Source organism: Emericellopsis atlantica, assembly GCF_019669845.1.
Source record: "Emericellopsis atlantica unplaced genomic scaffold F5Z01scaffold_27, whole genome shotgun sequence".
In the NCBI taxonomy this organism is placed as follows: Eukaryota; Fungi; Ascomycota; class Sordariomycetes; order Hypocreales; family Bionectriaceae; genus Emericellopsis; species Emericellopsis atlantica.
The window spans coordinates 210,131-234,623 of record NW_025764729.1 but is presented as its reverse complement, the minus strand read 5'-3'; the positions used below and the strand labels follow the sequence as shown (position 1 = coordinate 234,623).

The 24,493-nt window shown below is 57.2% G+C and overlaps 9 protein-coding genes and 1 non-coding gene across 10 annotated transcripts; 3 read left to right on the top strand and 7 right to left on the bottom strand.

Moving 5' to 3' along the window:
* Positions 1-129: 129 nt before the first annotated feature.
* On the bottom strand, positions 130-1,098 carry F5Z01DRAFT_676934 (uncharacterized protein; the record flags this gene model as incomplete). The annotated part of the gene is made up of 1 exon (XM_046265305.1): positions 130-1,098. One exon carries the CDS (start codon positions 1,096-1,098, stop codon positions 130-132), a length of 969 nt encoding a protein of 322 aa, XP_046115372.1.
* Positions 1,099-1,209: 111 nt separating this feature from the next.
* On the bottom strand, positions 1,210-1,681 carry F5Z01DRAFT_281551 (uncharacterized protein). The gene has a single exon (XM_046258756.1). It carries the CDS (start codon positions 1,558-1,560, stop codon positions 1,321-1,323), a length of 240 nt encoding a protein of 79 aa, XP_046115371.1. The 5' UTR covers positions 1,561-1,681; the 3' UTR covers positions 1,210-1,320.
* A 1,330-nt stretch (positions 1,682-3,011) lies between these two features.
* Positions 3,012-3,567, bottom strand: F5Z01DRAFT_676933 (uncharacterized protein; the record flags this gene model as incomplete). Its single annotated transcript, XM_046265304.1, has 2 exons — positions 3,012-3,239; positions 3,298-3,567. 2 exons carry the CDS (start codon positions 3,565-3,567, stop codon positions 3,012-3,014), a joined length of 498 nt encoding a protein of 165 aa, XP_046115370.1.
* A 2,592-nt stretch (positions 3,568-6,159) lies between these two features.
* F5Z01DRAFT_280935 (uncharacterized protein) lies at positions 6,160-7,927 on the top strand. Its single transcript, XM_046258751.1, has 4 exons — positions 6,160-6,530; positions 6,597-7,203; positions 7,266-7,521; positions 7,791-7,927. The coding sequence occupies exons 1-3, from the start codon at positions 6,426-6,428 to the stop codon at positions 7,490-7,492; spliced, it is 939 nt and encodes a 312-aa protein (XP_046115369.1). The 5' UTR covers positions 6,160-6,425; the 3' UTR covers positions 7,493-7,521; positions 7,791-7,927.
* Positions 7,928-8,483: 556 nt separating this feature from the next.
* F5Z01DRAFT_280910 (adenosine deaminase family protein) lies at positions 8,484-10,555 on the top strand. Its single transcript, XM_046258749.1, has 2 exons — positions 8,484-9,470; positions 9,528-10,555. Exons 1-2 carry the CDS (start codon positions 8,662-8,664, stop codon positions 10,483-10,485), a joined length of 1,767 nt encoding a protein of 588 aa, XP_046115368.1. The 5' UTR covers positions 8,484-8,661; the 3' UTR covers positions 10,486-10,555.
* Position 10,556: 1 nt separating this feature from the next.
* F5Z01DRAFT_280916 (Hydantoinase B/oxoprolinase-domain-containing protein) lies at positions 10,557-14,848 on the bottom strand. Its single transcript, XM_046258750.1, has one exon. It carries the CDS (start codon positions 14,735-14,737, stop codon positions 10,652-10,654), a length of 4,086 nt encoding a protein of 1,361 aa, XP_046115367.1. The 5' UTR covers positions 14,738-14,848; the 3' UTR covers positions 10,557-10,651.
* A 535-nt stretch (positions 14,849-15,383) lies between these two features.
* On the top strand, positions 15,384-15,469 carry F5Z01DRAFT_t85. Its single transcript has one exon. It is a non-coding gene; the product is annotated as a tRNA-His (tRNA).
* Positions 15,470-15,639: 170 nt separating this feature from the next.
* Positions 15,640-18,211, bottom strand: F5Z01DRAFT_627569 (uncharacterized protein; the record flags this gene model as incomplete). Its single annotated transcript, XM_046261546.1, has 5 exons — positions 15,640-16,350; positions 16,402-16,674; positions 16,726-17,824; positions 17,873-17,889; positions 17,954-18,211. 5 exons carry the CDS (start codon positions 18,209-18,211, stop codon positions 15,640-15,642), a joined length of 2,358 nt encoding a protein of 785 aa, XP_046115366.1.
* A 745-nt stretch (positions 18,212-18,956) lies between these two features.
* Positions 18,957-20,843, bottom strand: F5Z01DRAFT_280326 (thiolase-like protein). Its single transcript, XM_046258746.1, has 2 exons — positions 19,810-20,843; positions 18,957-19,754 (listed from the first exon to the last, which is right to left on the bottom strand). The coding sequence occupies exons 1-2, from the start codon at positions 20,573-20,575 to the stop codon at positions 19,180-19,182; spliced, it is 1,341 nt and encodes a 446-aa protein (XP_046115365.1). The 5' UTR covers positions 20,576-20,843; the 3' UTR covers positions 18,957-19,179.
* A 1,398-nt stretch (positions 20,844-22,241) lies between these two features.
* Positions 22,242-23,790, bottom strand: F5Z01DRAFT_676927 (uncharacterized protein; the record flags this gene model as incomplete). Its single annotated transcript, XM_046265303.1, has 4 exons — positions 22,242-22,508; positions 22,562-22,831; positions 22,887-23,245; positions 23,301-23,790. 4 exons carry the CDS (start codon positions 23,788-23,790, stop codon positions 22,242-22,244), a joined length of 1,386 nt encoding a protein of 461 aa, XP_046115364.1.
* Between the last annotated feature and the right edge of the window lie 703 nt (positions 23,791-24,493).

The window sequence follows — 24,493 nt, the reverse complement described above, 5'->3', positions numbered from 1 at the left end:
ATTATAATTCACCAAACACTTTTCAGACCAATGCTATTCATTAAGAACTAATACTAACGTATCAAAGGGCCGTCATTCATATCATCCGTCGCTAGAAACCTTTGGGTATCATCCATCTTCCATCATAATTTACAAGGTGTTGTCGGCAGCGTGGGTCTTGTCACCGCCCACGGTCTTGGAGCCGTCAAGGTTGGAGTCGACACGGGGATCGAGCTTGTTCAACATGTCCGACTTGTGAGGGCCGGCAGTGTTGGGAGCAGGGCCGGTGGTCTTGCTGGAAGGGCCAGTGGCGCCCAGTCCAGAGGAGTGGTGGGTGCCAGTGGTGCCAGTGGTACCAGTGGTGTGGTGACCAGTAGTGCCAGTGGTTCCGGTAGTGTGGTGGCCAGTAGTACCAGTGGTGCCGGTAGTGCTACCAAGACCGCCAGTGCGGTTCGCGCCAACATTGCGAGAGCCATCGAGGTCAGAGTCGATGCGGGGGTCGGCAGCGTTGGCAGTACGGCTGGAGTGAGGGCCGAAGTTACCCTCGTGGGTGCCGGTGTGTGTAGAGGTGGTTCCGGGAATGTTCTCGGAGCCCATGCCGGTGTGGCCAGCAGTGGTACCGTGAGTGCCGGTGGTGGAGTGGAGGCCAGAAGTGCCCATGTTCTCACCACGGTAGGCACCAGGGGCGGAAGGACCCTTGCTGGGGTCGGCCGAGCGGTCCGAGTTCAAGCCCACGTTCTTGCTGTAGTCGCGGTCCGAGTCGACGCGAGGGTCGGCCTTGTTCATCATGTCGGACTTGTGAGGGCCGTCGGTGTTGGGCGCAGGTCCGCCAACAGAGCTGTGGAGGCCGGAGGTGCCAGTGGTGCCAGTGGTGCCAGTGGTGCCAGTGGTGGAGTGAAGACCAGAGGTGCCAGTGGTGCCGGTGTGGCCAGTGGTGGAGTGAAGACCAGTGCCGGTGGTGGTGCCAGGGGCAGCACGGTTGTCCATGTCAGAGTCGAAGCGAGGGTCGGCAGCGTTGGCAGCGCGCGAGTTGTGAGTGCCGTAGGTACCCTCAGGGGCACCAGAGTTGTGCTTATCGGAGCTCAGAGAGTCCTTGACCTTGTTGGCGAGACCAGACATGGTGATTGTTTGCTGAGTGAGTCAAGTTGAGGTAAAGTGGGAGTTGGTTTTGCGTTTTGCTGATGAAGCTCTGTGAGGGTGAGAGTTTGTAGAAGTAGTTGTTGATGTTCTGCGAGAAGAGAGGCTGAAGAAGCTGAGGGGGAGATGGGATTATATAGTAGATGGATCTGGCGAGCCTGACCCAACTCCCAAGAGCAAAGCCAGATTGCCGGCAGATCCAGTTCACGGGACACAACCCAAAGCAGCAACATTTACATCATCACGATCCAAAGCAGCGTCAAGCGGCAAGGACGGACCTTGTTCTTCCCGCCGAGGTAGGTACAGCAGCAGGGCAGGAAGGACCAGCCAGCTGGCAGGTGAGCAAGCGAGCAAGCTGTTCTGTGGCGCCTGCACCGATCGTAGCTTCCCCGGCATGGAGCCAGAGCTTCCCGTAGCAAGCCATAATTGTGCCAGAATCGTCATCGTCAATAATCAAGCGGCACTCGCCCAGTATTCCCACCCCTGATTGCCTCTCGCCGCGTATTCAATGGGTCCCAGTTTTACCCCAATCTCAAAGCTTGGCCAAATAGCAAAGCGGCTGACCGTCTGCGTGGAGCGGTGACGTCCCTGGCCCGCTTGAGAGGCGTGCTTGAGCCTTGTTTTAGAAGCGCGCTGGACCCTTAGCATGTTTGAGGAAGAATTGCGATGGGGGGCAAGATCAGCCTTCACTGCCGGGAATTGGAGCCGCATCGGAAAGACCAAGCAAAAATAGCAGCCATGACGATATCTTGAAGCGACCCTGGCATCAGCCACAGTGTGGAAGGGGCGTCTTCCTTCATTATGATGCCATTGGGGCAGGCAGGCAAGCTCATTGCCTGATCGGGCGGCGTCCCCTCTGCGTGTGGCTGGCGGGGGTCCTGCTGCCCCTCACCGAGTGGCTGAGCCCACGGTGCTCGCCTCTGGTCAATCTCAAACTAGGTGAAATAAGACGGTGACAGTCATCGTATCCAGATCGAGACAGTCAAGTGACATGAGTCTAGCGGGGCTGTCCAGAAAGATAGCGTTGGGGAAAGAATGCGGCTGAATGAAGCATATGGCTACGACTACTACGTACAGCTACCAAACTAAGCACCTCTCTGCTCAAGACACGGACTTACAGACATTCAAGCTTTCTTGGAGCGAATGGCTGCCTTTGACAGCACCACTCCCTGTTGTCTTGGTCTCTTGGCTGCGCAGGCTAAGACACGTCAACGTTGGAGATCCCGTCGACTATCCGGTCGCCTTACCCACATTCTTGCGGCAAGCCACGATGACGGTGGATCGGCACCTGAGGCGGGGTCCCCTACCTCGCGAAGCTTGTACTGTTGCCAAGTTGCCAACTTTTTTTCCCCTTTGAGCACGACGCCGCCCCTACGCGCTTGCGCGTCCTTCACACTCGACAGAAATTACTACCAGTCATTCCCGCGATCTCGATCTGCCAACTTCTGCCGCGTCTCAAGTGGCGATGGCAGGGAAAATGTCCAGCTTGGAGAGCTAAGACGCGAGCTCCGACAAGCTTCTGGACTCTTCGTTGATCGGGCCTCGCGAGTCGCAGGCTCCGAAAGCAAGCATGCCAGCGATGCCGAGGAGAATTGGCTGGACGTCTGCATCGAGAAGTGCGAGTGGGAAGCATGCACTTTGGGACAAATGGACCAACAAGTGCACACACTGAATGCAGAACCAAGGCTTGGTAGGGGTATCTCGATCTGTTCCCAGCAACAAACACGACCATTCTTGCGCCAAGCTCACAATGCCCATACACCGCTCCTCAAACCCCATCAAAGACAAACGCATCGACCCGTGTCGGGCACCACGACTGCATTCCCTTCATCGTCCATCATCATTACCACAGTCTTCCGCGCCTGCTTGCGTTCTCGTGACCTCCGGCACGGGCTCTAGACGTGACTGCGACGTCCCCAGCGGCGGCGCCTGGTGCCATCAACCCGCGCGGCGCGCGCCTCACGGTTGCGGACCCAGAACAAACCAATGAGTGCCGACACGAGCCACAGGAGCGCGGAGAGGAAGGCGAAGGCGATGATGGCCTTGAATCGACCGCAAGGGTCGTCTCGGAAGGTGATGTTGCCCCAGTAGAAGGCACCTCCGCAGACGGAGCTGTTCAGTTCCTAGGAAGCATGATTAGTCTTTACCTATCCCTTGTCGCGAGAGGAGAGTTCGACTCACATCGACGAGGAGACCAAAGGCGGCCCACCAGCACAGACTGATGATGATATCAATAGGCCAGTGTGTGAACGTGTACGAGAATGGGACCAGCCATATCAGCGCCAGGAATATCGACAGCCCAGAGATGACCTCGGTGTAGATGTACCGACCGAGCGCCCACGAGCTGCCGCTGGACTGGTGGAGGAAGTGCCCATTGATGCCGGCCACGATGGCAGCAAAGGCCAGCTCGGCGGCGCGTAGGACGAGGCTGACGATGCGATCGAGAGCCATGATGCTTGTTGTTGTGTTTGGACAATATGACAAGTCTCGCAGCACTTGGAAGTCTTGTTGGACACTGGCTATGCGACGTGAGGGAAAAAAGGAGAGAGTCTTTGGGAGTGTAGACGACCGTGATCACGCATGTGAGCAGGGCCGACTATTATAGGTAACCGACATTAATACCTACTTCCCTGCCCAACGATTCACCGCACGACATCATTGCGGTTCCAGCATACGTACCCAGCTTGCTTTTTTTCACCTTCTCTCATTGAGCGGCCAAGACCTGATGGGCGCTGAACAACTGATGGCTTGGGTCAGGCGCCTACTGGTCAAGGTGAGGTCATGTGCCACGTCGACACCACACCGACCATGCATAAACCAGGGAAACTGCGCCATGTCTCACCATGGCCAGACGCCCAGTCATTTATTAACATTGTAGACCGGATTCGCACGACTCTGGGGTGCCCCCTGTTTGCTCGGCACTGCGCCAGGCCAAGAACGATTTGCCGTGGGCCGGCACTGGCCAGTGGCCACGCGTCGCGCCCAGACGCCGTCCCTACATTGACAGCTCAGCTTGTCTTCACGACATCCAGGGAGCGCGTCGCGTGCCATTCTTGTCACACTTGACGTCATTCCTGATTCAAGAGGATAGCAACGGGAAGTTCGATAGGGTTTGCAAAGCTGATACGCCCTTCAGAAGCACTGCTCATGAACCGGGCGGCCTGTGTCCAGCGTGAGGAACATGCTCAGCTCGGAGGAGGGTTTGACGAAACGCCTCATGCCCTGTGTGCGACGAGTCGGTGGATGCCTGTTCAACACGATCGGCCGAGAAAGCATGTTCCTGTTTCGCCAGGACTAGTGACATCTCAAGTGCAGGGTGGGTGAAGTATGGTCACACGGTGTCCGTGTAAGTGTGCAAGTGGCCCAGAAGTGACATTTGCAGCTGTTGGGCTCGAGAGACTACACTATAGTCAATGCATATGTACGAGCTGCTATATCTACCACGCAGCTGCTTTCCTTAAGCCGTGGGCTTGATTGTTTTGTTCTACTGGCTCAGACGATCAGTATTCTGTGCAGTCGACCACTTGACACTGGGCCTACCTCTTGCCAGTCGTTCAACACGGCGCATTTCTTGAAGTAAAGACTGGTTGGGCGCAGCGTGACGGTGATGTTCAAAGAGCCACAGTGCCAGCAAAGCTCTTGAGCCAACCGGTTCGGAGTCGGGGATTTCCTGAAGGAGGTTATCCATCAGCAACGGCTGACGGAATGGTGAGATCGGCGCAGGTCATAGAATTATTCTTAAAAAAGAATGAAGGACAAAGCAAAGAAGTCCCAAGATACCAGTGACACGAGACACATCCGCATCCGCTGTTTGAGACTACGCCATGGAAGGCATCGATGAATCTAGGGTAGGCTAATAAGCCTGATCGACCTAGGCTTACATCTGGCTCGTCCCGCCATGTGGGCTGGAGGTCAATTGTCCGGCGCCCACAGGACGGCGATGTGGCCATTTGGGACAACTTTTAACTATCGTGGTTTGTTGGGGCTATTAAAATCAAACGTAGACAAGAATAGTAGTTTTCTCACTCTGCAGGGTAGTAGGGACGAGGCATGCAGTTCGGAGACGGACCGGAGGACCACCCAGCGCGGCGTGGCTACCCTATTCAGGCAGTAGCCGGGCACGCTAAGGGAGCTTCCATCCTTCTGGGGGCAGGCTGCGCGCAGGGTAGGTAGGCATACCGCGGACAATGTGGCGGAGAAAGTGCCCGACTTGGTGTCTCTATTTCAACCACATCACAACGTCTAACGAAAGCTCCGCCCAAGGCACAACAATGCCAGCGCCGCTTTACTCGCCTGCTCGTACAGCAAACGTGGAGTTCCTCAGCTAAGCCAGAAGAACGCGGGCCAGTCAGGTCCCGTCCAGTGGCGATCTTCGCGCGATGGCAGTGCGCGTGCTTTTAACCGCGACATGCATGAGCGCGCTGCGGGCAAGGCATTCCACGGACCATATTCGCCATGAGAGCCGATTCGAGATTCTGGAACCTCCAACAGAGGCCCCGCGGCCACATAGTACGATCCTGCCAACGACATGGCGCAACTGATCAGGAAACTCGCACGAGGGCGTTGCGCGCTTCGCCCGGCATCACCCTACTGTCGCGGCGAATACCAAGGCTCAAACACTGATTCGACGTCTCCCCGGAGGTGTGCATGCAACAACGTGGCGGGAGGGCTGCCTGTAGATGACCTCGCATGCCGACTTACAGCCCAGCCTGGCCCGCCGACTGGACAGCCTTACCTCTCAGCTGTCCAAGCCAAGAGACTGGGCCATATGCCCTGACAGGAACGAACGAGGGGCACGCCGCATGCATCCAGACTAATCATTGCTCCGAGGCGTTTTGATCTTCATTGTCATCAAATGTCTGGACCCCGGCCCCGTTTAGGAGGAATCCTACACCTTCTCCCCCACGGTACAGCCTTGATGGCCAAGCCAAGGGTCCTCGGGGATCGTCGGTTCAGCCCTTCCTTCATCGAAGCCTGCCGGTAGCCCTCATGCTCGGACACGTCCGCGATAGGCCACCCCGATTTATCTTTTGCGTGGCAGAGCTTGATGTTATTTCGAGATATCTCCCAATCAGCCTCGCTCCAGTAGTAACTGACCGTCTCTGTGCCACATCACGTACGGATTCCGCATACCCAGGGGCCTCAACCAAAGGAGAAATCGGCCGGGCTCTGGTCGCCCTACGCCTGGGACGTTGCCATATAAGAAACACTGTCTTCTCTAGTTGCACGAGAGAAACGCCATTGCAAGAGACCAAACTCCAAGTGCTTCTGTCTTCTTTCCAACATCCTTTCATATCTAGTCTATCAAGATGATGCGTGTGGCTGTTGCGGGGGGCGGAGGACTGGGGTACTTGCTAGCTACCGGCATCTCGCAAGCGGACAATGCATACAATGTCATTGTCCTTTCCAGAACGGTACGTTTCAGACCCCCCCGCAACCGCTTGTTTGCTTTGAAACGCCCCTGACCAACGCCAATCAAGCAACGGACCGAGTACGTGGCGCACGACATTCAGGTGCACCCCGTCAACTACTACAGCCACGAGAGCCTCAGCTACGCGCTGCGGGGCGTCGACCTGGTCATTTCGACAATCTCCGGACCGGAGCAGATCAATCTGATCATGGCCGCCGGCGAGGGCGAGGTGCGGCACTTTATTCCCTCCGAGTTCGAGGGGCCCCTCGCACAGCGACCGACACAGGATGCCATGGATCGCGGCTCCGCCCAGGCTCTCGCCATGCTGCAGCATCTGCACAGCAAGAAGCGTCTGGATTACACCGTCTTCTCGTGCGGTGTCTTTATGGAACGGTTCCTGCCGCATGGTCTTGCCACGCTCAACATTGGGTACGGCGAGGGCGTTGCTGGTGCTGGCAGTTATCTGTGCGACATGACCAACATGACAGCTGAGTACCCCGTGAGTACCCAGAGGGGTCGCACGGTTCGCCTCTGTCTGACGTCGGTGCATGACCTTGTCTGCTTCGTCATTGCTGCCATGGATCTGGGTCCGAGAACGTGGCCCCGGGAGTTCACCATGCGGGGCGATCGTCTTTCGGTGCAGGATGTGATCATGACATGCAGCAGTGTCCGCAACGGTAGGAATCGAGAGAATCTCGTGTGCCACCTGACTGGAGACCATGGGCTGACTAGTATCTAGCGGCCTTTACGTACCATCCCCTGGAGTACTCTGACCTGCCGCTGTACCAGGCCCATTATGCGGAGGAGGGCGACTACGAGAGGGCGGGATACTACCAGCGCCTGCTTGCCACGGCAGAGGCACGATACGACTTCTCACAGGCTTCGCTCAATGCGATTGTGAGTCGCAGCTCGTCTGTTAGTGTGTACCCTGCAACATTCGCGCAGTGGCTGGCCAGCGTGTGGTAGACGTCCCATGGAAGAGGCTCACTATGACGGTGAGTTGGAAAAATTCACTTCACTCGGCCAGGTGGGAGAGTGTTTGGGCGATGGGATGTACGAATTGGCCTTGTGCTTTACACATGGTATGTCTACATAGCGGACGGATTCCATTCGCTGTGCGAGAGGTTCTCTTCTCTTGATTTAGCAAGCGATTGGGACATTTCGAAATTCTTTAATTTGCTTGGGTCGATCTTCTCAGTCGTCTGTTAATGCTGTGTGCTGTTTGGCTGTTCAGTCCGTCTTATTGTCACGCTAACCAGCCCAGGGGGCCATGCCTTCAACCCCCTGAACGGCCATCGCCAACCCCCCCCCCCTTTCAGTCACTTACCCTCTTGAGAATATGTTCACGACCCCCTGGGCGTCTCTTATTCACCAAGCACAATTTCTCGCTCGCATGTCACGGGTCACTGGCCATTGAGGTCGTCTTGGGTATGTTCCTTACATGTCATTGGCCGTGTCGTACTGAGTATAGATCGCCACCACATCTCGCCACCAAGGCACACTCGCCCACTAACACTGTCCACCATCTCGTACATTAAATCTGGTCATTTGTTCGAGGTCAGCCGCATGTGTGAGGCACAGGCTAGGGACACAAGGTGCTTTGGCATATGGCTGGACAAACGAAGGAGCCATGGGGGGGTGTTTTGGGGGAGTGTGTCAGGGGTAGGGACCGTAGGGCTAATTAAGGGGCCCAGGCAACAGGCAATGGGCATGGGAAGGGGAGTGAGATTCGGAACCTATGTTTAGAATGTGATCTAGTCTAGACATTCCTTAATTCATGAACATGAATAGAAGGCGATGAGAAGGCACTGTCGACTGGAGGGTGGTCACGTGCTATTCCAGCGTCGTGCAGGAGGGAAACGACTGGCACAGCCAAGCTTCCTGAAAATGAGATTTCCAAGAGACATGTCACAAAACGCAGCCAAGCCCTACGGATACACATTATTGTCCGTCTTCACAATTAAGAACTGGGAAGCCGGCGCATTCCGACGATGTCGACCCCACGTACCCCGCGACGCCCCTTGAGGCATGGCCCATCTGAGACCCCACCATCGCGACGTCACGGACTCACGGTCACAATCGCCGAAGCGTGAACCATCACCTTCACCTCCCCATTCCTCCAGCCAGTTCAAATCATGTCCGACGATCTCTGGGCCGAGTGGTCCAAGGACATCCCCAAACCCACGGACCCTTTCCTTCAGCAGTATTTTGCCGGCCGCACCAACCTCATCCACACCGAGCAAAAGACCCGATCCGACGCGTCGTTCCGCGCCAACCTCTCGCCCATTGCCCGTCGCGCGTGCACTATTGTCGAGCGCATCAAGCTCGAGGAGAAGCAGACGATATGGACACCCAATTTCGAGGAGAGTCTGGCACAGGGGACTGATCGCACCGTGTTCCCTGGGATGATGTTCATGTTGGCCAAGGAGCGGATGGAGGGCACCAAGCTCTGGAACATTGTGCGCCGAATGCCCAAGGGCGCCCTGCTGCACGCGCACATGGATGCCATGGTGGACTTTGACTACCTGATCGACGAGCTCCTCAAACTGGAGGGGATGCACATGGCCAGCGACCGCCCGCTGACGTCGCCCCAGGCCAAGGAGGATGCCGACATTCAGTTCCGGTACAAGACCAAGGCGAGGACGGAGGGCAACATGTGGGACGATAGCTACGAGAAGGGAAGCTTCCTACTCTTGTCGCAGGTGGCGGACCAGTACCCCGAGGGCGGGCGGGCGGGCTACGCCAAGTGGCTCAAGAGTCGATGCACGCTGCACCTCGAGGACAGCACGGAGCAGCATCATGGCATCGACGCCATCTGGCGCAAGTTTGGCAAGTGCTTCATCGTCGTGGCGACGATTCTTCACTACGAGCCCATGTGGCGGCTCTTTTTGCGACGGCTCATGTCCATGTTGATGAAGGATGGTGTCACATGGGCCGAGCTACGGTAAGGAGCCCAGATGCGCTACCTCTTCTCAGGATACTGGTTGACTGACGACTGCAGCTTCACGTGGCCCCTCGACTACTGTCGCGCCAAACAGGAAGAGCCAGAGCAGGACTACATGCACATGTTCGACGTCCTCCAGGAAGAGATGGACCGCTTCAAAGCGTCACCCGAAGGCAAGGGCTTCTGGGGCCTCATCACCATCTGGACCAGTCTCCGCAGCCAGCCGACGCGGTCCATCATCGAGAACATGGACAACTGCATCACCACCAAGATGGCCTTCCCCCACCTCATCGCCGGCTACGACCTCGTGGGGCCCGAGGACTTTGGTCGTCCGCTCAAGGATCTCCTGCCGGAGCTCATGTGGTTCAAGAAGCAGTGCGCCATGGAAAAGGTCAACCTGCCCTTCTTCTTCCACGCGGGCGAGACCCTCGGCGACGGCTCCGACACGGACCAGAACCTGTACGACGCCATCCTGCTCGGCACGCGCCGCATCGGACACGCCTACAGCCTGTACAAGCACCCTCTGCTCATCGACATGGTCAAGGAGAAGCGCATCCTCGTCGAGTCGTGCCCCATCTCGAACGAGGTCCTCCGGCTCTGCTCGTCCGTCGGCGCGCATCCCCTCCCGGCCCTCCTCGCGCGCGGCGTGGCATGCTCCCTCTGCAACGACGACCCGGCCATGCTCGGGCAGGACACCACGGGCATGTCGCATGACTACTGGCAGGCTCTCCAGGGGTGGGACAACCTCGGTCTGGCCGGCCTGGGCAGTCTCGCCGAGAACAGCATCCGGTGGGCTGCATTCGAGGAGCAGACCCAGGAGCAGTGGGTCAAGGGGATCCGGGAGGCGAGCGTCGGGCAGGGCGTCAAGGCGGACCGTATCCGCGCGTGGCAGATTGAGTGGGAGAAGTATTGCCTGTGGATCGTCGAGGAGTTTGGGGAAGAGTATGACCCTGACGCGGAAACGGCTGAGCCGACAGCGGAGGGTTCATCTACCGCGGAAGCTGGGCCAGCCTGAGGTGGAGGGTCGTTGTAGATGTGCAGTTCAACATTCGGGATTTTAAAAAAAAGGGGTACAGCGGACTTGAACAAGAGGAGCCCACCAAGCACAGCGAGCCATTGTGACATCATGCATTCATCTATCTCTTATACTATGCATCCTAACTTATTCCCTCACCAATTCCTCACGCCTGCAGTGCTGCCTCCTCGCGCGCCGCACCACTTCCCTTCCGCCAGCTCTCAGTGACATCCACCCGGCGCTTCGCCACGCTCCCCTCGCCTGCCTTGCCCCAACCACCACCACCCGGTGTACATATAATGATCCGATCACCCGCCTTCATGGCCGCGCTGTTCTTGGCTCCCAGGTTAATATGCCGCTCCTCGTACTCGGTCTCATGGGGCCCGTCGCTGCCGTGGATGGCCTTGATCGACTGCTCCCAGTTGGACTTTTCCACCCGACGCACCCAGAGATTCAGACCGCAGGCACCGTCCCCGCCCCCGTTCAGACCGTACGGGTGATACACGCGTCTCTCGCTCAGGATGGACACCTGCAGCGGGATGCGGAACTCAATGTCCCTGATCACACCATCACCGCCCCTATGCTGCCCTTCACCCCCCGAGCCCCCGCGCAGCGAGAACTCACGTAGGATGACGGGGTAGCGCCGCTCAAAGATCTCGCTGTCCGTGATGCGCGTGTTGGTCATGTGGCAGTGCACACCGCTCGTGCCAGCCCAGTCGGCGCCGGCACCGCTGCCACCCGCAATCGTCTCGTAGTAGCCAAAGCCCTTGACGGCGTCCTGCCCGGACTGGTTGCCGCCAAAACCAAAGGTAAGGTTATTGCAGCAACCCTGGCTGGCGGCACAGGCCTCAAAGGCCTTGAAGATGACGTCCGTGATGCGCTGGCTGGTGAGGACGTTGCCGCCGACGACAGCAGCCCCAGGCGAGGGCGAGAGGATGGACTTGGGCGGGATCTTGACGTGGATGGGCTTCAGGCAGCCTTGGTTGAGGGGGATATCCTCGGAGATGAGGCAGCGGAGACAGTAGATGATGGCGCTGAACGTGATGGCCTGCGGCGCGTTGACGTTGCCGTAGACCTCGGGCCCGGTGCCGGCAAAGTCAAACTCGGCCTCCCCCTTGTCCGGGTCGATCTTGACCTGGAGCTGGATCGGGCTTCCGTCGTCCATGTAGTCGACGGCGGAGAGCGCCTTGCCCTCGAAGCGCTTGCACACACTCTTGAGCAGGCCGCGCACGCAGTCCTCGGCATTCTTCTGGATGTTGACCATGTAGAACTGCACCGTCTCCTCGCCGTACTCCTCGATCAGGGTCTCGATCAGAGAGATGCCCTTTTGGTTGGCGGACACCTGCGCCCGGAGATCGTTAATGTTGTCCGCGAGACACCGCGTGCCGCTGCACCCGGGATACTGCGCTGGCTCGTCATAGAGAAGCTCCGTGACACGCTTCTCGTCAAACTTGCCCTGACTCACAAGCTTCTCGCTGCGGATAGCGGCGCCCTCTTGGAAGAGCTCCCTGGAGTGAGGGGGCATGCTGCCGGCGCTGATACCGCCAATGTCGGCATGGTGCGCCCTCGACGCGGCGTAGAACAGGATATTCTCGCCCTTGGCGTCAAAGGCGGGCATGAGCAGGGTAATGTCCGGCAGGTGAGTCCCTCCGTACGAAGGGTGGTTGGAGATAATGACATCGCCCTTGTGCAGCTTCCCCCTCCAGATCTCCGCCTGTCGTCGAACACAGGTCGACATGGAGCCCAGATGCACGGGCAAATGGGGCGCGTTGGCGACCAGGCCACCCGTCGCGTCGAAGATGGCACAGGAAAAGTCTAGACGCTCCTTGACGTTTGTGCTGACGCTCGTCTTCTGGAGCGCGCGCCCCATTTGCTCGGCAATGGCCATGAACCGGTGCCCGAAGATGCTGAGCATGATGGGGTCGACCTCGCGGGTCGCATTGTCGGTGCTGGACGCCTCGCGCTTCGAAGCGGTCTCAAGGTCGATGATGACATGAGACTCGGTAACCAATGCCTTGGCGTTGGGCGTCACGACGATCGTCTGTGTGCCGTCTGCCAGCATGGCTGGCCCAGGGATGACATGGCCAACGCTGAGACTCTCGAGCTTGTAGATGGGTGTGCTCAGCCGTCCACCGTCAAAGTAGACCTCTTGCTCGCCGTGCTTCTGCTCAACACCCACATCTTGACGCTTGATCTCCTGGAGCTGTTGATCCACGGTGCGCTCATTGTGCCGGAAACTCTTGCCGATACCGCGGACACGGACGTCGTCGACGATAACGTCCCTGTCATCCAGCGTGAAGCCAAACTCATAGCGGTGCTGTTTCACAAAGGCCTTGCCAAACTCCCAGTCCTTTCCGTCGAAGCTCTCCCGAGCCTCCTCCTCGGAGGGTTTGATGATCATCAGCGCGGACTCGGTACCGCGGTAGCGCATGTTGAGATACTCCTCAAATTCAATTTCCTTGTCGTCAAACCCTTGCTCATGCAGAGTAGTTCGCGACTTGTCCTTGAGCTTGTCCATCTTGGTCTGCAGCTCCTGGATGACGCGGCCACCGTCTTCCCAGACTTTGGACTCGGGCTCCTGTCTCTCGTCAACAACGTCCGCCAGGGCCATGCCGTAGGCCGAGAGAACCGAGGAGTATCGGTGCACGAGGATCTGGCTCACGCCCAGGGAGTCGGCAATGGCGACGGCATGCTGTCCACCGGCACCACCAAACGTCGCCAGGCGGTGCTTCGCGGTGTCGTGGCCCTTGGCCTCGGTGATCGACCGGATAGGGCGCGTCATGGCCTCGTTGGCTACCGTGAGGAAACCATACGCAACCTCGTCCGCGGTCATATTCTTGCCCGTCTCCGCGTTGATTTGGTCAGCCAGTTCTTGCAGCACCTTTCGACTCGCCTCGGGATCCAAGCCTTCGTCCTCATTCTTGCCAAAGATCTTGGGGAAGAACTCGGGCAGCAGGCGACCCAGGTACAGGTTGGCATCAGTGACCGTCGCGGGGCCTCCCTTGCGGTAGCACGCAGGGCCAGGATGGGCACCCGCAGACTCAGGCCCAACCACAAACAGACCATTGCGGAAGAAGAGGCGCGAGCCACCGCCAGCAGCCACCGTGTTGATGTCCAGCTGCGGCGACTGGATGGTGACACCAGCCGTCGTCGTCTCAAACACGTGCTCGTACCGTCCCTCACCATAACGCGAGACATCTGTGGATGTGCCGCCCATATCAAACCCAATGACAGGCGTCTTTGTGTTCGAGTCATACGAGGTCATGGCGTAGCCCACGACACCACCCGCGGGTCCTGACAGAATGGCTTTGAGACCGGTGAACTTCTCGACGTCGACGAGACCGCCGTCGCTCTGCATGAACTCGCACCGCGCACCCTTGGCTCCAGACTCCTGCTGCACGCTGCGCGTTCCCAGGCCCCCCTCAAAGCCCGCCGAGAAGCCATCAATGTACTTCTTGATGGCCGGTGTGAGGTACGCGTCCGCACAGACGGACGTGGCGCGCGACACGAGTTTGATCATGGGCATGAGTTGGTGGCTGAGCGAAATGTGCTCGAAGCCAACCTCCCTGGCTATCCGACCGACGAGAGCCTCGTGGTCCGGGAATGTGTATCCGTGCAGCAGACAGACGGCAATACTCCGTATCCCTGTGTCGTAGATGCCCTGCAGCTTCTGCCTCACGTCCTCCTCCTTCGCTCTCTTCAGTATCCGCACCGTCTCGCCCGACAAGCCCTTGACAAGCTCATGACTCTGGGCGTCCTCCGTCCCTGCTTGCGCACCCGCCTTGGTGACAGTCCGTTCCGGGTCTTCCGCATAGTCCTCCAGCGTGACGCGCTCCTCAATCTCGACAACCTGCTCGTACAGGACATCCGGCTTCCGTATGGCCAGGTCAAAAATCTTGGGTCGACTCTGGTTGCCAATCGTCAGGCAATCCTTGAAGCCTTGGGTCACGACGAGCGCAATCTTCTCGCCTTTCCGCTCCAGAAGCGCATTCGTCGCCACCGTCGTGCCCATGCGGATGGAGTCAATCTGGGTCGTGTCGAGGGCCTCGCCACGCGGGATCTCCCGCCCGAGAAAGTGGCTCATGATGCGCCGGATGCCCTCGAGCGGTGCATCGGCATAGTTGGCGGGGTCCTCGGAGAGGAGCTTGATGATGATCTCTTTGCCGTTCAGCTCGCCTACGCAGTCGGTAAAGGTACCGCCACGGTCAATGGCGATGCGGATGCCACGGCTCTTGTCTGTTGGGGAGGCCATGGTGGCTGGATCTGGCGAGGAAACAAATGACTAGAGAATGAAAAGGAAGATGCTCACGACAAGAAAGCAAGACGTGATGGGACCCTCATGTGAGGATTACATATACCCCCATGGACTCGGCAAAGTGAGAGTTGCCGAGTGTGATGCATGTCGTGGAGCGTGATAAGCGGAGTTGAGAGTCCGCCCACCATTGGGGTAATGGCGGGTTCTTGATGTCATGCAATGCTTCCAAGTGAGATGCCTCCTTCATTACCCCACCGTCGTGTCTCCGGCTTCGCAGCGGATTGTGCGGCTTGGGTTACAGCTGTGCGTACTTGTGTTGTCAAGCTACATACATTCCTGCCTGGGGGCAATACTGGTTCTGCCCTGAGTTTCGTGATACGTAAGGCAGCTGTGACTCTGAGGGGCGGAGCTAGAGTGACCAAAAGAGCAAGACAGTCTAGATTCGCAAAGGATTGGACCTTCTGCAATTAGCTGCATAGACTTAACTTGGTAGAGCCTAAGAAGAGAAGTCTTAAGAGATATTCTACCAGGCTTTGGATTAATTGTGTGGGAAAGGGAGACATTTGCGTCTAAAAAATGTTTTGTTTTAACGATATATACTGTAATTACCCACACTTTGACATCGGCTCTCGCTAGTCGCTTAGCTCAAATAGTCTAGGTGGTTAGGGCACCACGTTGTGGTTACACATCAGAACCGTGGAAACCCCAGTTCGAGTCTGGGTTTGGGCACATGTTACCTTTTTTGCTTTTCCTAACCAAGTAAAGAATCATTCGACTTTCTTTTTTGAAGACTTACAAGCAAGCACTTTTGGGTTTTCTTTGGACAGATCCAAGGCATATACATTCTTCCTCTCGCGACTATGTACACCGTTTCCTATCTGGCCCAGTGACACGCGCCATCAGAACATCTCCCTCAGCTGAGGGAACACAGTCCCGTCAGATCCATATACAGTCCCCGACCCAGGGCTCTGCATCTCCGAACCTGGCCTCGCCGAGCCCCCTTGCTCGTCATTCACCGACTGTTGCTGCTGCACACCGTTGAGCCCGACGTATCCCTCAAACATCCTCGACATTTCGCTTTGCAGCATGGACCCATTGTCGCCCGCCTGAGGCGGCTGCTGCGGGCGAGCTGGGACCTGAGGCGGAGCCCGTTGATAGGGGGACTGGCTGGCGGAGCTGCCGTCCATGTGGCCTCGCGCGAGGCCGATCATACCAAGGGCCGCCGTCGAGTGCGCATCGTCATCCGGGTTCAGGCCGAATCGCGGCGCAACATCTTTGAGGGATCGGATTGTCCGCCATAACCGCTGCGATACCCAGCTCTTGGCGGACAGGTGCTTGACTAGCTCGAGTGCCAGATAGAACTCCTCGCGGCACACGGCACTAAACCGAACGGGTGCGTGCACAGAGGCCAGGAAGACAGCTGAAATGGCTGACGTGATGAATTGATGATAGAAGACTTGCACCTTGCGGTACAGGTCTGTGGTGCTGTTCAGGTGGTGCAAATATTGTATTGTGTCTCGTGCCAGGTCGACAACACGCTGGGCTTGCAACGGATTCGTCATGATACTGGTGGCGCTGTAAAGGACAGGGGTATACAGCCAGATGCGAAGCTTGGTGCGTCAGTACTGTGATAATGACATTGCGATCTCAAAAGAACTCACCTGGTTGAGCCGTAGGTATGTCCAGATCCGCAAGCGCTGCAAATTATACGAAGGCGTCGTCGATGTAAGATGCCGCCGTTCCGCCATCCAATTCCGCACCCTGACTTCTTCCGGCACCGTCTCGTACCATTGCAGCACCTCCGAGTCCAGCCGTTCCAGCTCCTCTTGCCGTAGCTCACGCGCGAGGACAGGTTCAAAGTGGGTGACCTGGCGCCATACCTTGGCGCAGAGCCTGGAATATGAGATCATGGCAACGAGAAATGGGTGGTCCTCCTGTACGCAGTAATCAGTATGCGAAGCATGCGCATCATCCAAAAGACTCACGGGCATCGGCAATTGAGGATCAATCTCGTCGTCCTGGACCACATATGGCAGGCCCGTGGCAAAAGCCCACCGTCTGTCCAGTACATACGCAGACCAGAAACTGTTGAGCGCATTCTTTCGCTCCTGTTCATCGCCAATCTTCATGAGTCCAGCATATCGGTGGATGCCAAGCTCGAAGCACAGCCGGGTGACCTGCCCCATGACCCTCCACCCAAGCACGTCGTCGTTGGAGAGGAACCGATAGCCTGCCATCAGCGCCAGCAGTGGGAGGGTCGATATCTTGCTTGGCTCGGAAACGAGCTTGCGGTTCAGCACGTTTTCCGCACTTTCGTACAGCCGGACGGCTTTGTCGCTCTGTCCGTGCTCCTCCACCAGCAGGGCCGAGGCCATGACCATCTTCAACTCTAGAGACTTGTCGTCGTTGAAGGAGAGCGGACTGCGCTGGTGACGGTGCAGGTCGATAAAGGCGTGCAAGCTACTCGCATGAGCAATCACATCTTGGACGTCCAGCACCGGGTACATGATCCCAATTTCCTCTTCGTGAAGCCTGCACAGCCGTATCATTTCCTCTTTCGTGTAGTCCAGAAGTGGGTCTGTTCGCCCGGCGTCGCCTGTCGTGACGTGCACTTCGTCAAAGGTCGATGGGGCGCTCTGGTCCTCGCCCTCCTCTATCCCCTTGTACCCCATGTTGGCAATGGTGTTGTTCGCGACATCCAGGCTGTACGCCATGCTCGTCGGGCCCCGGAACGATCCATAGCGTACAAAGGGCGGCGGATCCAGTCGCTGCGACTGCGGCTGTGGTGGCTGGCTGGTCGTGTTCGACTGGTACGAGGGTGATGGAGAGATGGCCGGCAACGGTCGGTCTTGTATGGGCGCAAGTCGTGTCGAATCAGCCTGGAGCGCCTTGATGGTGTGGTTCAGCCATTCCACCTGCTCCTGCAGTCGATCGACCTGACTCGACACTATTTTGAAATCCTCCGAGTCTTTGAAGTTGGTGGAGCAGCAATTGGGCGCGTAGAGGCAGGCGAGGTTCAGGTTGCCGCATCGCTGGCATGGCGTCTCGCCGTTGCACTTGATCTTGCGGCGCTTGCACTCATTGCTAGCTGGACGTTAGTGATGCCCGCGCGCACGCCGCTCCTATACATACCATGCGATCGAGATGTACTGCCGCAAGGAACCAAGTCAGCATTTCACGTATTGGTCAATGTAAAGATCAGGTCATAATCACCCTATTCCTCTTGCTGCGCGTGTTCTTGCCAGCCTGACCGCCCGTCGCACTCCCGTCGTCCAGCGATTTTCTCTTGTTGTTGTTGGCGATGTTGGCGCTCGCACCGTCGTGGACGCTGTGCGGTGCGGAATGGTCCGCCGCGAGCGCGGGACCAGGACCGCCTGGGCTGGGACGCTGCGTCGCGTCGCTCAGAGGCACGGGGACGGACGCCTGCGTGAGCTGATGCAGGTCGAAAGCCTGACTCTCAATCTGCTCCATGCCGGCGAAGGGGTCGGAGAGCGCCTGCCCGTGGTATTCGTGCGCAAAGGGCAACTGCTGCTGTCGTCGCAATGGCAGTCGTTGCTCACTCAGCTCCTGTTCCGCGGCTTCCTCCAGAGAGTGCTGGTGCTGGGCCGGGCTGGGCCACGTGACCCTCCCCGGGTTCCACGGTAAGCGGCCTTCGTCCGCCATAGAGCCGATGGCAGCCACTGCAGTGCCGGCAATTTTTGCAATTGACACTTTGACAGATGATAATACGCGAGGACAGCGTGAACGAAATGTGATGGTTCCAGGACCCTGATCAAATGCTTCTCTCTCCGCATTAAGCTATTCTGTAGCCCACTCCCACGATCGTCATCGTGGCGCCCCATTGGCGTGCCCGAGGCAGACTTGCCCCTTCTGTGAGCACCTCAAATTCTCCGAGGTGATGCACGCAAGTATATCGATCCCACCGTCCGTCGAGCACCGCACAGTCAACACGCTGGGAGCGCAGATCGGCGGCGCACGCGAGCGGTCCGACATCCACAATCAGCCCATGAGGTGGGTTCGCGTGGTCATTTAGCTCGCTGTCCACCGTTCTGCCAAGGATCACTTGCCGCCTCACCTGAGAGTGAGTCGAGCGGATGGTTCGCACGAGGAGTCAAGGACCCGCGCGATTGTTGTCTGGCGAGGATGCTATTTCGATCGCGCAAACTTTTGCCAAATACACGATTCGCCATTTTCAGTAGTTTCACGCGAATCCCGCATCTGAGGTGACGCTGTGAGCCTGGAATGAGATGAGCACACTGGGAATACATGAGTTCATGAAAAGAAAAGCTGTCCGAAAACAACCAATTATACTCGTCTTCCGAAGCAACCCACCCATGGCCAGACCTATCGCTATGTAAAGACCAAAATGATAGAACCCCCCACGCGACCTCACTCATGCGTGTATGGTGAATAATGCGACGCCCTCGTCTTATCTAGCTTCAGTCCAAGTCTAATTTCTCCAACGCCTGCGCAACAAATTGTCTATCGGCCTCGGGTAACCTCTCCTCTACCGACTCACTCGTCGACCACTCGCCATCGGACACATTGTCACTAGCCGCGTCCGAGTCCGTCATGGGCGGCGTCTGGAGGCCATGCACGACGCGCGAAGCATCCGCACGAGGCTGGTGTCGCTTCAGCATGCACATCTCGACGGTGATGCCAGGACCAAAGGCACAGCCGACAACGTAGTCCTTGACGTTACCGCCAGGGGCCAGCTCATCCATCTCCTTGCTTCGCAAGCGGTTCATGACGCTGAAGATGGTGGCCGATGACGAGTTGCCGTGGTTGATGTACGTGTCGTAGCTCGCGCGCATATGCTCTGGGGTGATGTCCATGGCCCGCTCCGCGCCAGTCAGGATAGTGGCACCGCCAGGGTGCATGGCCCAGTCAAAGTCGGACGGCGCGCGGTAGTTGGCGGGGAGATCTGGCAGTTGCGACATGAGATCCTCGAAAGCGGGCTTGATAGAGGCACCCGTGAGTTTGGGCACCCGGGGGGTCAAAACGACCTTCCAGCCTGTTGTCTCGGTTAGTTGGTGTGTTCATGTCTTGAGATTGCAAGATCGACATACCTAGTGGATCAACGTCAAAGCCCAGGTCGACCTCCGTGTCACGCAGGGTGCGGTGATCCCAGCCGAGCAAGTCGTAGATGGGTGTAGCCTGTTCGCCGATGCCGTTGCTCAGCACAACCGCACTGGCGCAATCTGAAAACAGGCACGCGCCTATCCTGGTCTCCTGCAGCTCGTTGATGCTGTCCAGCTCACTGCGTACCAGTGTGGTGCTGACCTCGAGCGCCACGCACAGGACGCGCGCAGGCTTGCCGCGAGCAGCATGGCCCAGGGCCAGGTTGGCACCTGTCCTCAGAGTCGCAAGGCCACCGCTGCAGCCTACACCATGGAGCAAGACCTTTTCCACCTTGTCGGAGACCCCGAGCTCCTTGGCGACGTAGTGGTCAAAACCGGGGTTGGCAGAGTCAGTGCAGGTCGTGGCGACAATGTGTGTGATTTGAGAGGCGTCGATGGCAGACTCCTTGAGTGCTTTGCCAGCAGCCCGGATGGCGAGAGGCACGCCATCGTTCATGAAGATGTCGTGGAGTTCCTTTATTGAGGGAGCCTTTTCCTTGTTCACGGCTGGGTGGTCGGGGTCCCCGACAGAAGACCGTGTGTCGATGCCTGTAAACCGGTTGACGCCGAGAACCTTCTTCATGCTCGCCGACTCTGGGTAGAACCTGTCGCTCAGCGTGCTGAGAGCATCGGCCTTGAGCTCGTAGGGTGGATACTCTGTGCCAAGGCCAACAATGGACAAATTCATGTCGCTGAACGAAGTCGATGACGCCATGACGGGCGGCCAATGTGTGGGAGGTGGGGAGAGTCAGGAAGGTGTTTGCTTGCAGAGCGGTGAGTCTGGCTCTCGAGATAATGGGACGGTATAGATGAGATGTTTGTGAGACTCGTCAGACGTCAAGATGATGTGATGAGTTGCGCCTATATCGTGTCGGGTCGTGTCGTATCGTAATGTCGTGATGCTATGTAGCAGTGGATGGGTGGCGCTGGGAAGAGTAGCGGGCAAGGTATCCTACGTGCAAAAGGCGATGAGCAAGAATGATGGGAATTGTTGACAACGGGGGAAAAGAGGCTTTGTAGATCTAGAAGTTTGACATGGGGCTTGGGTCAATACTTGTAAAGGAAAGCCCAGTCGGCCGCGGCAGCCCAAGCTGCTCCAGTCGCTAGTCTAATAGTGCTCCGTGCCTCCGTGCCTCCGTGCGCAGCGTGCCTGGACTTGGAGGCTGGTGGTTCAAACTTCAAGAGACGGGACTGGACACCCCTGCGCCTTGTGGGGGCAATGACGCTGCACGCAGTAAGTTGCCAAGGGGGATGTCCGCTGGGGTCCGCGACGATCTTTTGGGGGACTGGATATTTCTGATTTCAGACTTCGCAGGACCGCGTAACGAGTACGCACAAGAATACGAAGGATTTAATTGTTGGTGGAGGCTTATGTTAGTAACTGAGGTTGAGCGACCACCATTGAAGAAGCCACCTCACGTCCAGTCCAGTCCTTCGCAGCCTGACCTGCTGCAACCCGGCGTTTCAGAGGCATACGTCATTTGTTAAACGTGCCGTTACGTTAGTCCGATTTGTTGGCAGCTGGCGGTTGTTGGTGATAAGGCACGTTCTCAACGTCACCAACAGGTAATTAATACGTTGAATACCTGTATCTACGTGGAATTGCAATCAAAATATCCTGTCAAGGGGATGCTAAAGTCGGGAAACGACTTGCCGTGTGCCGTTTCCCACTGCGCCTATCGGCCTAGCGACCCAACATTGAACAGCCACAATGCAGCGAGCGACCCAGCTCTGACACGCACATTGATCGGTGAAACGCCATGTAAATCTGGGACTGCACTGCCAGACAGTCGTCGTAACCGCACTGTCTCACATCCTGAAGCCAAGAAGGAATAGTTGCCTTTCAGGGCAGAGACGTGGTCGGACGCCCCTCTTACTGCATCTCAGTCTTTGCTTCGTCCGTCACGCCCACTGGGGCCTGCATCGGGATCGACATGGACTGGGGCAGGCGACTGGAGTCCACCCATCCGATCGCGTTCAATGCCTAATCAAGCTGCGGCCGCCCAGTTGCCAGCACGTGTATCCGTATCCGTACAGTAGATTGAGGAATGACAAACTGAAGGTCTGTGACTGGAGAAACCACGCACACCACGACATGCCGAAGTAGTTCCTTTTCTTCTTCTTTTTTTTTCTATCTCAATTATTCAGGATGATAATGCAAAGACCACGTAACGCCAAACTCCAGTCCATTACGATTACCACCCATCGCACCCAATAACGTGGACCCCTCCGTCTGACACCGGCTCCGAGACGCGGCCCCAGTGGGCCCGGGCGCTATGCCGTTCCTGGCCCATGATTGCTGAGTCCCATGATGCCCCGGACGGAGCCCATTTCCATCTTCCCCTTTCCCATTACCTGCCCGGCGCAGTGCCATTGACCTCTCAAAGGTCGTAGTCGAACTCCTGGGTGACGGAATACTCGTCAATCTCAAACCAGTCACCAATCTTGAGGTCGCGTCCATAAATACTGGAGGAAACGTCGACCTCAATGTCCTCCTCCTTGCCGGCCTTTGGCTTCCCCTCGTGCGAGGTCTCGTTGAGCCAGCGGCGGCGGCAGCGCGACTTGAAGGCATTGTCGTCGGCAGGGTGGTAAATACCCTGCGACAGCCAGCTCCAGCAGAGATGCTTGTCCTCGAAATGGACGACGGACTAAAACTGGTCAGTATTCCTCGACAATGATAGTCCGGAGGGGAGTCACTCACGTCGCCGTACCACTTGATCTCGGTGCTGGCCGCTGGCTTCCAGTGCCATACATCGCACTGTACCTCCGTGTTGGGGACCGCCTCCGCGGAGAACGAGTACGTCACGCTCACGGTCTTGGCCGTGCCGAAGGTAATCGAAGAGGTTTTCGTATTCGACCATGTGACACTTTGCCCATGAGTTGCGGCATAGGTCACGCCAACAGAGGGAGTGCCAATGGTAGGTATCATGGTGGAAAACCCTGCGGTGAATGAGAGCGTCTCTGACATTGACTGGCACTCTTGTTAGCGACAAGCTCTCTGCATGATCAGTATGGGTTGGTCTCACCTCGGTAGTCGAAAAGGCATCCGAGCTCGTCTTCTGCAGACTCGTCGAGTCGGAAACAGAAAAGCTGACACTCATGGAGACGGAGTCCTTGGCAGGCGCGCCAAATTCCTCCTGGGTGTGGCGGCTGACGGCCTTGTGCTCCTCCTGGAGACCCTTGTCGTGGAGCGCATTCAGCTCCCCCGCATTGGGGGTGACGGTGATGTTCTCGACACGCAGGGCCGTGATCTTGGACTTGGTCGTGATGAGATCAAAGCTGTGGAGATCATTGCCGGCGGTGCCCTGGATGCCGAGCAGCATGCCGCCCGAAGGCTTGTACGCCATGGCGGGCTGCCTGTACTTGATGTACTTTGGGCCCCAGACTACACAACAAGGTTAGCTCAGTGCGGGATGGACTTTGTGTGACAGGTTACGCACCAAGCATCTTTCCTCCCGAAACGTAGATCTCGAGACCGCCAATGCCACCGTCCTTGTGGGGGTACCAGGCCACGTACTCAATGCGATCCTTCAGTGGATCCAGGTCCAGAGTCGCGGTGGTGGGTTTCTCGAGCATGCCCTCATGGTCGAATCCCCGACCGAAGCGGGACTTTGTACCGTCGGTGTAGGAGACGGTGATTGCCTCGATGGCATGATGGCCCTCGAGCTCCAGAGACTTGGGCAGGATGCCCTCCTTGAACGCGGCGCCGCAGAAAGCCCAGCCCTCGCTGTGGGAGCCCATGGGAAGAAGCTGGGCTGGCGAGCAGGGACTGGAAATGTCACACTGCTCAGCTGAGCGACTGAAGCGCGGGTATTGGTAGTCTTGGACTGGCATCTCGGGCAGGAGATGGTAGGGTGGTGGGTGGTTGTGGTTGGCAACGGCGCCGCCCGCGAGCAGGGCGGCCAGAAATTGGCGAGGAGAGGGGACCATTGTCACGGAACACAGGTTTTATGGTGAAGTCTTGAAAGTAGTGAAGGAGTTTGGTGAAGTTGAAGGATTCTTGAGAGTGTGTAGGTTGTACGAAGGTGATGGAAATCGGAAGATTGTGGTTGTGGTGAAAGCAGGAAGCCTTTATATACACCAGAGACAAGAACTAAAGATGGTCACATCCATCGAAAACCCCAACAGTCGCGGAATAAAGCGTGCTGGACTGAAGCTTCCGTTTCTGCGAGACCTGTCGGGGTGGTTTATCTGACGGCAATGATCAAGGTATTGATCCATTTGATTTCAGTGGAAGGTACGAGGAGAACATCTAAACTTCAAATCGGCGGTGGGTTCAGACCGCAAAAGCCTTCATCCTGGCGCCATGTGGACATCTGCTCGTAACCAGCCTTTACGCCGTGAGAAGACAAATTAAATTACTGGCGACTGTTCGAGATTTTGGACAGTTGCCTCAATATCTATCCAAGTCGGGCACATATGGCTTTATTAGCACCGCAGATACAAGGTTGACGTTGTGAAAACATATCAGACATCAAGTCGAGCCGCGTTGGATCTGGCCTTCAAACATGAAGTCCGTACATGCTGGGGAGAACTAGGGAACTCTTGGTCTAGCAGAGGATTTTAATGGTCACTGGAGGTGGGAAAGACAAGGTCAAAATTATTGATGAGCAGATGCGCGCATGCATGAACG